This window comes from Astatotilapia calliptera, chromosome 15, assembly GCF_964374335.1.
Source record: "Astatotilapia calliptera chromosome 15, fAstCal68.1, whole genome shotgun sequence".
Classification (NCBI taxonomy): domain Eukaryota; kingdom Metazoa; phylum Chordata; class Actinopteri; order Cichliformes; family Cichlidae; genus Astatotilapia; species Astatotilapia calliptera.
The window spans coordinates 32,238,551-32,252,561 of record NC_137436.1 but is presented as its reverse complement, the minus strand read 5'-3'; the positions used below and the strand labels follow the sequence as shown (position 1 = coordinate 32,252,561).

At 39.5% G+C, this 14,011-nt stretch overlaps 1 protein-coding gene across 1 annotated transcript; it reads left to right on the top strand.

Annotated features, from left to right (window-relative positions):
* Positions 1-1,194: 1,194 nt before the first annotated feature.
* On the top strand, positions 1,195-3,142 carry LOC113006959 (uncharacterized). The gene is made up of 6 exons (XM_080289391.1): positions 1,195-1,288; positions 1,408-1,519; positions 1,835-1,923; positions 2,036-2,208; positions 2,372-2,549; positions 2,931-3,142. Exons 1-6 carry the CDS (start codon positions 1,195-1,197, stop codon positions 3,065-3,067), a joined length of 783 nt encoding a protein of 260 aa, XP_080145517.1. The 3' UTR covers positions 3,068-3,142.
* Positions 3,143-14,011: the final 10,869 nt, after the last annotated feature.

Sequence of the window (14,011 nt, the reverse complement as noted above, 5' to 3'; positions counted from 1 at the left end):
TGTCATCGTTGATTGTTGATCTATGTATAGTTGACAAGGTGACAACAATCACGTTGAAAAACCATCGATTTATGGTTGAGCGGGAAATTAAAGCTGCTACCACTTGGACTATTCCGCAGCACCCCTATCACATTGGTACATCCCTCCAGGTAACCATTGTCTTGTACAGTAGAGCGGGACATTAGATTTACTCTCAGCGGAATTGACCGGAGAAGGTATAAGTTCATGCACTGCACTGGCCTGCACCACGATTAGTATAAGGTAAGAATGAATGACTTTTGTTCTATTCGTTATTTCCACGGTTGCATTTGAATAACAGTAAAAAAAAACAAAACAAACTTGTTAATGTAAAGTTTCGGATAAAATGTGGGAGCCCGAAATTGTGTCTACTTTCTTCTTACAATCCGGCAACAAATAAATTGCACTGCAAACAAAGTCTATCAACAAAGAAAACATTTTCGTTTCATACTTTTCCGTTATATTTCCTTACAAAGCTAGCTTTAACGCTTCGAGGGTTCCTTTGTTCTTGCCGTCGCCTCGGCGCTTGACCCAGACTTTCGCTCTGTAGTTGCTTTTTAGCATAGTACTACAAAAAATTTTAAATCTGTGATATATGATTGATAAACGTAAAGGTAACTGTATAAATGTGTTCAATGACTTTGTTACTTTTAATGATTGGAGAGCACCCGCTTCGATTCGCACTCAATTCAAACTTTACGCTGCACGCTCACCTAACTTGCGTTTGCACCTTTTGTCCACACGTAAACTGCGTTTAGCATTTACGTGTGGACGAGGAAGACGGAGAAAACGCAGCGTCAAAGGTGTGCGCCTATTTTGACGCCACACTGTGCGCCAAGTTTTTGTCTCGGTGCCATGAATTCCTACAATGGCAGACTTAGACAAAATACTGTTAATGTTATTATCTTCAGTGTTTAAATGCTTACATATACGGGTTTGCTTGTAATTGTTGCCTATATACATTTTAAGCTATTATTTATTATTTAGTTTAATCAATAGATCAAGTTTTGTAGTGACTATGAAATATATTGTAATTATCTGTTTCCTGTTTATCCTAGACAGGGCAAAAAAGGACTCCAAATTAAAAAAAAGATAAAAATGAAAGACTGGTGCATTGTTCAGCACTGGTGGTACAGAAATAGTCCCTAGTTCGTGGATAAATGGGGAGAAATTGTCATGGCCTCCATATCCTCTGTGAGACACATTCAGGATCCACGATGCAGTAAAGAGGAGAGTTCATCCTGGTTCAACATGGCTCACCTATGCACCAGTCCGACTTCTAATAAGCCATGGTGGGTATCATCTGGATTGGTGTTGTATAAATGTAACAATAACAAGTTTTTCATGTCCTAATTTATGTCTGGCCATACATTGTGTTTGTACTTCCAGACACATTTCACAAAGCAGAACGCAGTCTTCAGAAATATCTAAGTGAACACTGTGATACGTCTGACTTTCAGTCCGAAGCTGAAACTCAGACCAGTCATAAAAGAAAGCACAAGTAAAACTTTTTTTATTTCACAAACATATCTTTGATTGCTAAGAATTTATGATCTTGTCTTTTGTACATATCTGTGGTGCTTGCATACTGCAATATCACCACATAATATAGTCCAAAAAGTGGAAGCTTGTAAACTTTTTATAAATGCAAAGCCGTGTACACTTGTGCACTTCAAAAATTCCTTGTATACTGTACCTTCTTGCACATCTCCGTTTCCTGTGTGTGTTGTTATAAATTAAACTGTAACTTTAGGAAAAAATATTCCAAAAGCACATTTGTAATTACTTATGACCGTTTTCAACTTTTTTTCTTTAGACCAAATCCCCTGTACACATATAGTGACTCAGAGGATGAGCAGCCCACAAAGAAATGGTTTCCCCAGGCCCCTCGAGTGAAAATACCAGGTAATAAAATACTGTCTAGTGTCTTTGTACATATCTGTGTGTGACACAAGGAAACTTTTGACAAGTTGTCTGTATTCTTAAATACTTAAAAAAAATTATCTTTTTCTGTCAGACCTGACGAGAGCTGTTAACGAACTCCGTGAGGAGGTCAGAGCCATCCGCAATACCGGCTGCAATGAATCGGTAGATGCTGGGGTACTGCCTCTGGATTTGCCCTTGCACAACATTGAGGAGCTAAACAATGCAGAGCCAGCTCTTCAATCACAAGAGGCAAATAAGGCAATGGTAAGTATATAAAGGTTATATACACTTTGTAACTATAAAGTGTAATAGCTGTCAGATGTGATTTAAATACATAACAACGGCTTGTTGATTAAACACACAAGCACTTGCATACACATTTAAGACATGAGACATGCTAATTCCATCTCTTAAAATGTGTCTATAGGTGAGACGCTTTGCCTTGATTGGAAGGACCACACTGGAGGTGCGAGTCCGCCGTGTAATGGCTTATGCCATTACAAACGAGCTGGCCTCGGTACTAAACTGGGCAGGGAAAAAAACCAAGGACCAGACAAAGCAAAAAATGGCATTTAAAGATACAGCGCTCTGCAAATGCATATTTGGTAAGTTTTACTGTTTTTTTGCTATATTACTTTGTCTTTCTTAATAACAAGACTTTCATGTCCGGTTAATCTGGAGATGGAGTCTTTGGTCTTTGGCTTGTTTAGTCCTCAGGTTGTAGTTTGTACAGCCCGAGGACCCCATGTTTATTTTGTTTTAAAGGATACATGGCACACCATGCTAAGACTTATCACTTTTTCCGCTCATAGCTCTTTGGGAATCAAATGCGGCAGTTTGCAGATTTACGCCTGGTGACTTTCATGTTTATCAGCCTAGGAGTTTACATACTTTCTCCCCACTGAAGACAGTTAACAAGAGCTTATTCACGTGCTCTAATTCACTTTTTTTGTTTGTGTGTGTGTGTGTGTGTATTTTTGTCCTAGATGGCCTGACGCAGCAGTTAGGGGCAAACTCTATGTCCGAGTTTGTCTTTGCGCAAGCAGTGCAGAAATGGCTCCGATACGCCCCAGATCGTTTGGGTGGTGCAGGACGCACATCATGCATCCCCATCCCAGAGTAAAAAATTACAAACTTCTGTGAAACATATAAATGTAAATAGGAAACTGTCTTTTAATAAAGTATTTAGCAAACGAAACATGACTATTGACCTTTTTTTTTCTTCTCTGTTACATCACATGCAATGCTTTCTTATTTTAGGATATTAATATTGACATGATACATTGTGAGACATTTGGGGTTTTTTTTTATAAAGGGTGTCCAATTTAAAGAATAAGTACAATTATGTGTTTAGGTGGTTTAAGTATTGATGGAAACATGCAGTAGTTTAGTATTGGTTAAAATACCTATAAAGAAAGGTAGATTTCCAGTCATGATTTAACTGTTGTTTTAATAAAAAGCAACTGTGCGAAAGAGGTGGAAAATCAACACCATAGCTCAACAGTGTTTCAATATCAGAATCTGACATTGTTTCAATGTCAACAGTATTAGAAAATACAACGTTGAATCAATGTCAGGTTTCAACATTGATTCAACATCAAAACCTGACGTTGTTTCAACGTTAAAAAAGGGTGCAAGAGTGACGTTAGGTCAACGTCACACTTCAACGTTGATTCAATGACACAGCCTGATATTGACTCAACAGTGTTTCAATGTTTCCTTGCTATCTGGGTATGGCATTACTGAGAGTTGAAAAACTGTCTAAAGTCTTTCATCTTTAATAAAATGATCAGCGTTCTGCTCTACCAGGTGTAACAATTGAGTTTAACATCCAGGCATCCATGAAAACGGAATTTATGACATTTAACGGAGTTAGAAGTTAGCAGGGAGTTAGCTCGCTAGCTTCTATCTAAATACAATATAGCATGTCCTGACTGCGGGGTTTTGGAAACAAATTAAAACGTACAGCTCTGCTATCTCTTCCAGCATAAATGAAGACAGAAAACTAAACAGCAGTGACGTTTGTAGGGTTACTGAAGTTGGGCTAGCTGGTATATAATGATGTGCTACGTGACCGCTAGCGACACAGCTATGTTAGCATAATATAAACAAGCTAACTTTTTTTCCACTCGATAAAAGTTAACATGAGTGTTCTCGGTGGTCAGGAACAAATGTAATCGCATGGCAGGATGCTGTAAAAGGACCAAACTTCAGCCAGGAGAACAACTGAGATAATCCATCCACAATACGAGGTTAGTCATTCTGCTGCATGGGCTGGGCTGTAGTCAAATCAAATCAAATCAAATCACTTTTATTGTCACATCACATGTGCAGGCACACTGGCACAGCACATGCGAGTGAAATTCTTGTGTGCGAGCCCCACAAGCAACAGAGATGTGCAAACACAACAACACAAACGAGCAAAATACAAGAATGGCCAACCTGAAACTAATAAATATATGTACAATATATAATAGTGTATGCATTTCTGGATGTGTATACTAAATATTTTCCTACGTGTGTGTGTGTGTGTGTGTGTGTGTGTGTGTATACACATTTTTACAAATTAAATAGTAAAAATAAATAAATAAATAATAATAATAATAATAATAATAATAATAATAATAAAATATATTAAATATACAGAGTTGAATATGTGCAAAACAAGTGGCATTTATATACAGTGTGGAGTGCATAATGTTGAAGTTCCAGTAGTGAAGCTGAGGTGTCTATGACGTGTTCAGCAGTCTGATGGCCTGATGGAAAAAGCTGTCTCTCAGTCTGCTGGTACGGGACCGGATGCTGCAGAACCTCCTTCCTGATGGAAGCAGTCTGAACAGTTTATGGCTGGGGTGACTGGAGTCCTTGATGATCCTCCCCGCTTTCCTCAGGGAGCGCTTCCTGTAGATGTCTTGGAGGGAGGGAAGCTCACCTCCAATTATCCGTTCAGAGCACCGCACTACTCGCTGGAGAGCTTTGCCGTTGTAGGCGGTGCTGTTGCCATACCAGGTGGTGATGCATCCAGTGAGGATGCTCTCAATGGCACAGTGATAGAAGGTCCTGAGGATGCGGGGGCTCATGCCGAATCTTTTCAGTCTCCTGAGAAAGAAGAGGCGCTGCTGCGCCTTCTTCACTGTTTTGTTTGTGTGTACTGACCACGTAAGATCCTCAGCCAGATGTACTCCAAGGAACCGGAAGCTGCTCACTCTCTCCACAGCAGCGCCGTTGATGGTGATGGGGGTGTGTACTTCTCTGCACCTCCGAAAGTCCACTATCAACTCCTTTGTCTTTGCGACGTTGAGGGTGAGATGGTTGTCTTGACACCAATGGGTCAGGGCGCTGACCTTCTCCCTGTAAGCCGTCTCATCACCGTTGGTGATAAGACCCACCACTGTAGTGTCGTCCGCAAACTTCACAATGATGTTGGAGCTGTTAGTGGCTGTGCAGTCGTAGGTGTAGAGTGAGTACAGGAGAGGGCTCAGTACACACCCCTGTGGAGCACCAGTGTTCAGTGTGATGGGGGATGAGGTGATGCTGCCTAGTCTGACCACCTGGCGTCTGTCAGACAGGAAGCTAAGGATCCAGCTGCAGAGGGAGCTGCTCAGTCCTAGATCCTGCAGTTTCCTGTCCAGCTTCGAGGGAACGATGGTATTGAATGCTGAGCTGTAATCTACAAACAGCATCCTCACATACGTGTCTCTCTTCTCCAGGTGTGACAGGGCAGTGTGTAGTGTCAGGGCTATGGCATCATCAGTGGACCTGTTGTGGCGGTATGCAAACTGTAGAGGGTCCAGTGAGTCGGGTAGTGCAGAGCAGATGAAGTCCCTGACCAGCTTCTCGAAGCATTTGCTTACGATGGGGGTCAGGGCTACAGGTCGCCAGTCGTTCAATGAGGAGATGGTGGAGGATTTGGGTACAGGGACGATGGTGGCCATTTTGAAGCAGGCTGGGACTACAGACAGAGAGAGGGAAAGGTTGAAGATGTGCGTGAACACTCCAGCCAGCTGAGCCGCGCATGACCTGAGGACGCGGCCGGGAATCCCGTCCGGACCAGTAGCTTTGCGTGCGTTCACCTTCCTGAAGCACTTCCGCACATCCTCCTCAGACACAGTGTGCGCACTGACGTCATCCGCGGTGCGCACACTGTCCGGTCTCATGGTGTTCGCTGTTACATCCTAAGGTTTTAAAAACTGAGCTTAAATAAATGATTAGCGGTAATAAAAGCCGAGAGAGGTCAACAGTGATCACTGACTGTTTTAGGAGCTTTTTGAGATCAAATAGAAGAAAATACATAACATTAAACATGTTAACAACACAAAAGCCATATTAAACGCAGACTACTTTAGACCCGGAAGTAGGATTCGCCGCGTCATCACTGAACGACCGGATAGCAGCAGGATTTTTAAAATGAAGTTGTTAATACAACTGCTAATCCACATGTTAATCCGTGAGCGAACAGGAAAGGGAAATGGATTTTGAAATGCAGTTTATTAAAGTGCAATTCGAAAAAGGTTTTTGAAATGAAGACTTAAAAAGCATTTTAAAAATCAGTTTATTAAATTGGAATTCAAAAATGAATTTACAAATACACATTTTGTTCTACAATTCATTATTTAAGCACAGAATTTTTTATTTCGATGCGTGTGGCTCTTGTGGTCCTCCATACACATCTGGCTGCAGTGCTTCACTCACTGTGGGTTCAGGTTCCACTGTAATAGTTGGTCTACATGTTACAGGTTCTATGAATAGACAGTCTGTGGAGTGGACAGGAGCAGGTGTGCAGGCTGTCTTTTTATAACACAATGTGCCAATGGTAAGCAGCTCATTTGTCTGATCTGAAAATTTACTTCAAATTCCCTATATATATTTATAGCCAAATCACACCACAATCTATTAGTTGATTCATATTTTATAATAATCTATTTCTGCTACATAGAAACGGTGCTTATACAGAGTTTGTTTTAAAATATTTTCCCTTTTTTTAATATATATATTTTTTAATTTTTTAATGAATAAATCAAAAGTCTCTATGACAGAGTTGATCTTGGTTACACATCAGTGACTTGCTGTCTTGAGGATGTGCAGACTTTTTCCAACAGTTTTCCAATTTAACTACATGTGATATTTCTGCTGTGCACTGGATGTACTGACTTATCAGTGGCTTCACTTTGACAGTATGTTTCATGTGTTTTCTGCAGACTGAGCAGCTTTTTGTTGACAGGTTTAAATATCTCCATTTTGGCCAAAGATATACAGTAATTGCTAGGTCCCAATGCACACTTCAAACTAGCAGCGCAGCCAAAGCAGACACTCTTGTGTCTGATGGCTTCTTTGTGAATGTGGCTTCTGGGTTGGTGAATATACTGCGCCCATGAACTGAAACTATTTGCTCAGATGATTTTTTTTTATCACACTACAGAAAAAACTATTCCATATCCCCTCACCTGACAAGTCCTATTTGACCTCCTGGTTATACTCTTAAAAAAATGTATCTAAATAAGTCCACACATTCCAGGTGTGGTATTTATGTTGCCAATCAGTAATGTAGGCTAGATAAAATAGAACTTTTTTTTAAATACGTATGTGTTATTGTAGGGTCTACCTTACAATATCAATGTTCTTGTGATTTGGCTCTGTATCAATAACATTTAAAATTGAATTCTATATAATAGAAGTTCAACGCTAAAAAAACCCAATAAAATTTGAATTCAGACAACATTTTTTAATCACGTGAGTTTCAGTTTTTTTTTTGTATGAAACTAGCTGTTAGAAGTGTCCTCCAAAGAACTACTTTTTACTTTGACTATATTTCATAGCCTGTTTTTTTCTTTTAATTAAGTTTTTTTTTTTTATCAATATCTGTATTTTAACTTAAGTGTACTTTCACCACCTCTGCACAGTAACATTTAAGACATCTGTGGTGTTTCCTACCCTTTCCTGCCTTATCCTTTTCTTACTCAGAACCATGATCTCCGTTTGCTTTGATTGTAGAGAGTACCAAACAAATCATCAGTATATTTTATGTCTCATAGGCTATAATAATAATTTTTACAATATTTAGTCTGGCTAATTAACCTGCAACATAAAAAGGTGCCAAAATCACCAGTTAAATCTGAGAGTAAAAATAATCTTCAACCCTTTGTCTTTAAAATTATAAGCTATAAATATCCCTTCCTCACTACTCTCCGAATTATAATGTCCAAAAAACACATTGCGTATAATTGAGTGGCCAAGAAGAACAAAACTGCATCTTTTGTGCCCCAAGAACAGCCGCGCCATCATCACCCAAAGTAAGATAGCTAAAGACATCAGCTCTGAAGAGATCCTAATGATTGAGTTGTCTGTTGTTTATCTGGATGTGTGATTGAGGTTTAGCAATTCTTATTGAACATTCTTTTTCAAAGAATGAAAGATGACACAGTGAGATAAAATAGATAAAACTGAACAAATTCACATGTAAACAGATTCATAATATGTAAATAACAATCTGCATCATATGCCTGTGGCTGCAGATTTGAGGCCATGCCTCTCTACACTATTCAGTAGACGATGTAATTTCCTGGAGAAGCCTCTTCCCATTGTGAAGTGCTGATCTGATTGCTTTTTCTGTGAAGCCACACAAGTGTTGCAGCTCTGAGTGAATTTATTAATCATTGAAATCTTCAGCCAAAACAGCAGGTGAGTTTGGAGATATTGAAAAAGTTTGTCTGAAACAGCTACCATACTACCGTACTTAGCAAAAACATAAAATGTCAGACTGACAACTGAGAAAGTCCATGATGTTGGGCAGGAATGAATTTATACACATTTCCGGAGGAAAAAATATAAAAGGTTATTATTCATTCATATTCAAAGACACTCAATCTTATTGTTGGGGTCTATTTCAGTTGGGCTTGCATGGTCCTTTGCAAATCACAGTCAGTGAGAATGTTTTACTCATGTGTAGGTTTTAATTAAAAACACTGTGTTATTAATTAGATCCTGGTTCCTGGTTGAATTAGATGACTGCATCTCTCGATGCGTGAATGGTCTGGAAAGATAATGTTTCTCAGGCTGCAGGGTCACAGATGAAATCTCAAATTTCAACCACCCACATTCTTCTGAATGTGTTTATTCTCCGAAGGCCACTATCACAGAAGATATAATTTCTTGTAGAAACTCATTCACAGGACAAAAAACAAAACAAAATAAATTACATTCACAGATTTCACCCTTGATGATGTGATACGTACAAATAAGTCAAAGTGCATGTTGTAAGTGTTTTTTGTGTTTGTTTTGTTTCTAAAAAAGGCTGAGGGTAAAAAAGTAGTGCATTTTTTACTGGCACAATTGTAATTTAAAGGGTTGTCTTTAGAAATACGGCAAGAGAATGTGAACAAAACAATCAAACCAGCATAAGTGGATCTCTGGTTTTCACTTGAAACATAAAAGCCTTTGCCATAGAAGCTGACCAAAGCTGACTGGACTGATTAGAAAAGAGTATGAAATCTTTTTTCATGTGCTCTCCCTTCTTCCAGAATTTTTTGGAATGTCTTTGCTCTGCACAGACTGCAGCAGAAAAAAACAGCCCCTTAACTCAAGTTGTTATGGAGTGGTGTTTCTTTTGAGGATGATTAATGAAGGCTTCTATCCACAAAACCAGAAGTGTTCTTCCTCATCAGACAAGCGATGCTGATTAAGCAGCTGAAGTGTTCTCTGATTACTGGCCCACCTCTTATTCCTACTTCTTTTTCTCTTGGCCTAATATAAATTGGTGTGTGCGTGCGTGCGTGCGTGCGTGCGTGCGTGTGTGCGTGCAGTGTCTGAGCTGATGTGATGAGCAGCGTTTTTTTCAGGAAGGAGGGGATCTGCAACTCCCAATGCTCCCCACCTGTCCATTAGTTCTAGATGACTAAGTCTACTTCAGCTTTCATCACTCTGATATCCACACAGAGGCCAGGCCAGGGTTTGAAGCGATCCACCAGATGGGGCGTTCAGCCCGCTAGCAGCTGGACTCTCTGCAGTCCACTGCTAAAATACTGACATTCCATTTCAGCCTTACACATGCTGGACGGCTAAAATTATGTTTTTTGAGTGCTGAACTTTTAATAACTTCATCCACTAGGTCACAGGAAAAATGAGGGTTAAGTTTTATTTTACCCGCTTTTTAAACAGGCACCATTTCAAAAACTAGAAGATACTACCTTTCAATGTCTTGCATGCATTCTGTTAACCATTGCTTGTAAATTCAGTAAACTTTAGTGCAGTTTTTTGTCAACGACAATTGATTATATTTACTAATTATTAGTAATGTTATAATTTACATGTATTTGTCATTAACTTCCTTATTAAAATAAATTAATCAGTTGCATATAGATTTGTTTATTATTTATATATAAAAGGCCATGCAACAACAAAAATATTAAAAACATTCCAGAATTTTCCACATCCAAGCTTGTCATGTAACGCATTGTGTTTTTGCAGAAAAGTCATCTTCAAAAAACACACAGTGAAAAAAATTAAATCAACATCATGAGATGATGACCTGGTCTTGATGTTTCTAAACAAGAAAAAAAGAAACAGAGATTCAATGATTTAATGCCAAATAGTCTGAGTGGTCTGGTGTATTTATTTGGGTCAGAAAAGTTAAGCATGATACATGTATGCTGTGCTCGTTCATTTGCACAGTATCTCAACTAGATGCAATACGTGTGGCTAGTTTAGTTTGTTTGGCAATTGTCTTTTGCAGTATAGTTTAAATTTATGAAGGCAGACAAAAGTGAATTTTTTTTTACATTTTGTTTGTGTAATTTTACTATTCAAATATTCTCTATAGTATCACAAACTTGTGATGTAAATGGCTTTCACGTGCAAATTTCTGCTGAATTTGTAAAACCCATTAAAGCTCTTTCAATACTAAACTGTTGTGTTAGGTTTGATAAATACATAAAAGGACTGGCAGTCAGTTTAGCTTCACCCATTTAAAATTGTGCCAGCATTAAATTAGTTTGGTATTCTATTAGAATATGCATGCCAGGAAAATATCACTTTGTAGATTGATATGGATGAAGAATAGCACATAAATGAGGAATGTTGTGTGTTTCCCTATTCAAAGGACAGCACAGAGCTATGGTTTGTCAATCATTATAAAATGTCCCAACAGAGTCAGCTTTGACAAGTCAGTACGAAATCCAACGACACTGAGTAGCTGAGCGGTCAGCATACACATGCATAAATTGTCACTGGAGCCTCCTGAGTGCTCTCCAAAATGTTTATAGTATACACATAATTCATATTTGTTTACCTACTTATGTGCTCCTAGTGGGAAATGATGATCACTTGAAACAGTATTAGCATGTCAAATATTATACCAAATTTTGCAGGGCCACTCTGGGATACAGTTTGTTGAGCAAAACAAAGAGTTGCTATTGATTGTTCTCCTGTTTGACCAAATAGCTGCTCTGCACCTGTGTCAATCATTTTATTATGGTACACATAGCCCTCTAACACATTTACCAGGCAACCTACTCTTGAGTGTGTCACTCAAAGTGCTTCATGTGACTTCATTTAAATCAGTCACTTGATCTCTCCAAAGTTATTTTGATGTGTTTTTAATGATGCAAATACATTTCTGTAATCTAAACATACATCATCTGAATTTAAATGAAATAAAGTAAACTGAAACTAAAGGCTGCTGACTATTTTTTTATCTTTCTTGACTAAAAATTACACATGATGTACAACAGCCTAACAAAATTGTCACAGTGTTTTGATTTTTGTATCATTATTATTAGTCTTTGGTTTCATCTTGGTTTATGATTGCTAGTGTTTTGGTTTCTGTTTTGCATTTCTAGCTCTCTGGTTCTTCTGGGTTTGTGATTTCTAGTTCTTAGGTTTAGTTCAGCCCTCGTATTTATTCTCTTGTCCCCGGTCACTGAAAACTGAGATTTTTTAAATACTCCGGTCAGGGTGGATATTTTTGAAAACTCAGTTTTTGCATTTGTGTGGACGAGAAAAACGCAGCATCAAAGGTGTGCGCCTTTTTTGACGTCACACTGTGCGCCACGTTATTGTTTCAGTGAAATGAATTTCTACAATACTGTTAATTGTACTCTCTGCAGTCTTTAAATGCTTACATATACACACACAGTTACTGTCCCTCCACATACAGTGGGGCAAAAAAGTATTTAGTCAGCCACCGATTGTGCAAGTTCCCCCACCTAAAATGATGACAGAGGTCAGTAATTTGCACCAGAGGTACACTTCAACTGTGAGAGACAGAATGTGAAAACAAAACAACCCATGAATCCACATGGTAGGATTTGTAAAGAATTTATTCGTAAATCAGGGTGGAAAATAAGTATTTGGTCAATAACAAAAATACAACTCAATACTTTGTAACATAACCTTTGTTGGCAATAACAGAGGTCAAACGTTTACTATAGGTCTTTACCAGGTTTGCACACACAGTAGCTGGTATTTTGGCCCATTCCTCCATGTAGATCTTCTCGAGAGCAGTGATGTTTTGGGGCTGTCGCCGAGCAACACGGACTTTCAACTCCCGCCACAGATTTTCTATGGGGTTGAGGTCTGGAGACTGGCTAGGCCACTCCAGGACTTTCAAATGCTTCTTACGGAGCCACTCCTTTGTTGCCCGGGCGGTGTGTTTTGGATCATTGTCATGTTGGAAGACCCAGCCTGGTTTCATCTTCAAAGTTCTCACTGATGGAAGGAGGTTTTGGCTCAAAATCTCACGATACATGGCCCCATTCATTCTGTCCTTAACACGGATCAGTCGTCCTGTCCCCTTGGCAGAAAAACAGCCCCATAGCATGTTTCCACCCCCATGCTTCACAGTAGGTATGGCAACTCAGTATTCTTCTTCCTCCAAAACACAACGAGTTGAGTTTATACCAAAAAGTTCTACTTTGGTTTCATCTAACCACATGACATTCTCCCAATCCTCTGCTGTATCATCCATGTGCTCTCTGGCAAACTTCAGACGGGCCTGGACATGCACTGGCTTCAGCAGCGGAACACGTCTGGCACTGCGGGATTTGATTCCCTGCCGTTGTAGTGTGTTACTGATGGTGACCTTTGTTACTTTGGTCCCAGCTCTCTGCAGGTCATTCACCAGGTCCCCCCATGTAGTTCTGGGATCTTTGCTCACCGTTCTCATGATCATCTTGACCCCACGGGTTGAGATCTTGCGTGGAGCCCCAGATCAAGGGAGATTATCAGTGGTCTTGTATGTCTTCCATTTTCTGATGATTGCTCCCACAGTTGATTTTTTCACACCAAGCTGCTTGCCTATTGTAGATTCACTCTTTCCAGTCTGGTGCAGGTCTACAATACTTTTCCTGGTGTCCTTCGAAAGCTCTTTGGTCTTGGCCATGGCGGAGTTTGGAGTCTGACTGTTTGAGGCTGTGGACAGGTGTCTTTTATACAGATGATGAGTTCAAACAGGTGCCATTCATACGGGTAACGAGTGGGGGACAGAAAAGCTTCTTACAGAAGACGTTACAGGTCTGTGAGAGCCAGAGATTTTCCTTGTTTGAGGTGACCAAATACTTATTTTCCACCCTAATTTACGTATAAATTCTTTACAAATCCTACCATGTGAATTCATGGATTTTTTTTTCACATTCTGTCTCTCACAGTTGAAGTGTACCTCTGGTGCAAATTACTGACCTCTGTCATCATTTTAGGTGGGGGAACTTGCACAATCGGTGGCTGACTAAATACTTTTTTGCCCCACTGTATACAACTCGCTTCTGCTTCTATGCTCCATCCTTGTTTACTATTTCCCACCAAGGCTTCTAGACTTCTGATTGGCCAACATTTCTACACGGTTAGGAATATATCGCCACCTGTTGCTTTGGCATGTTCCTAGCAGCGTTTTCCTTCATTTCTGCGTTTATGTGTGGATGGGATTTTTTATTTTTTATTTTTTTTAAACGGAAAATCTCCGTTTTCAAAAATACCCGTGTACGTGTGGACGTAGCCTTAGTCCTCAGTGTTTCCCTGTTTGTGGTCGCGTTGTTAACGTACGCAATCTCTTCGTGCTCTGTTTCTCCCTCGTGTTCCT

Excerpts from the sequence above, each read along its gene's own strand:
- LOC113006959 (XM_080289391.1), top strand. The coding sequence starts at position 1,195 with ATGGCCTCCATATCCTCTGTGAGACACATTCAGGATCCACGATGCAGT. Across the intron at positions 2,209-2,371 it reads AAGAGGCAAATAAGGCAATG|GTGAGACGCTTTGCCTTGAT; the intron begins GTAAGTATATAA and ends ATGTGTCTATAG. Across the intron at positions 2,550-2,930 it reads GCTCTGCAAATGCATATTTG|ATGGCCTGACGCAGCAGTTA; the intron begins GTAAGTTTTACT and ends TTTTTGTCCTAG.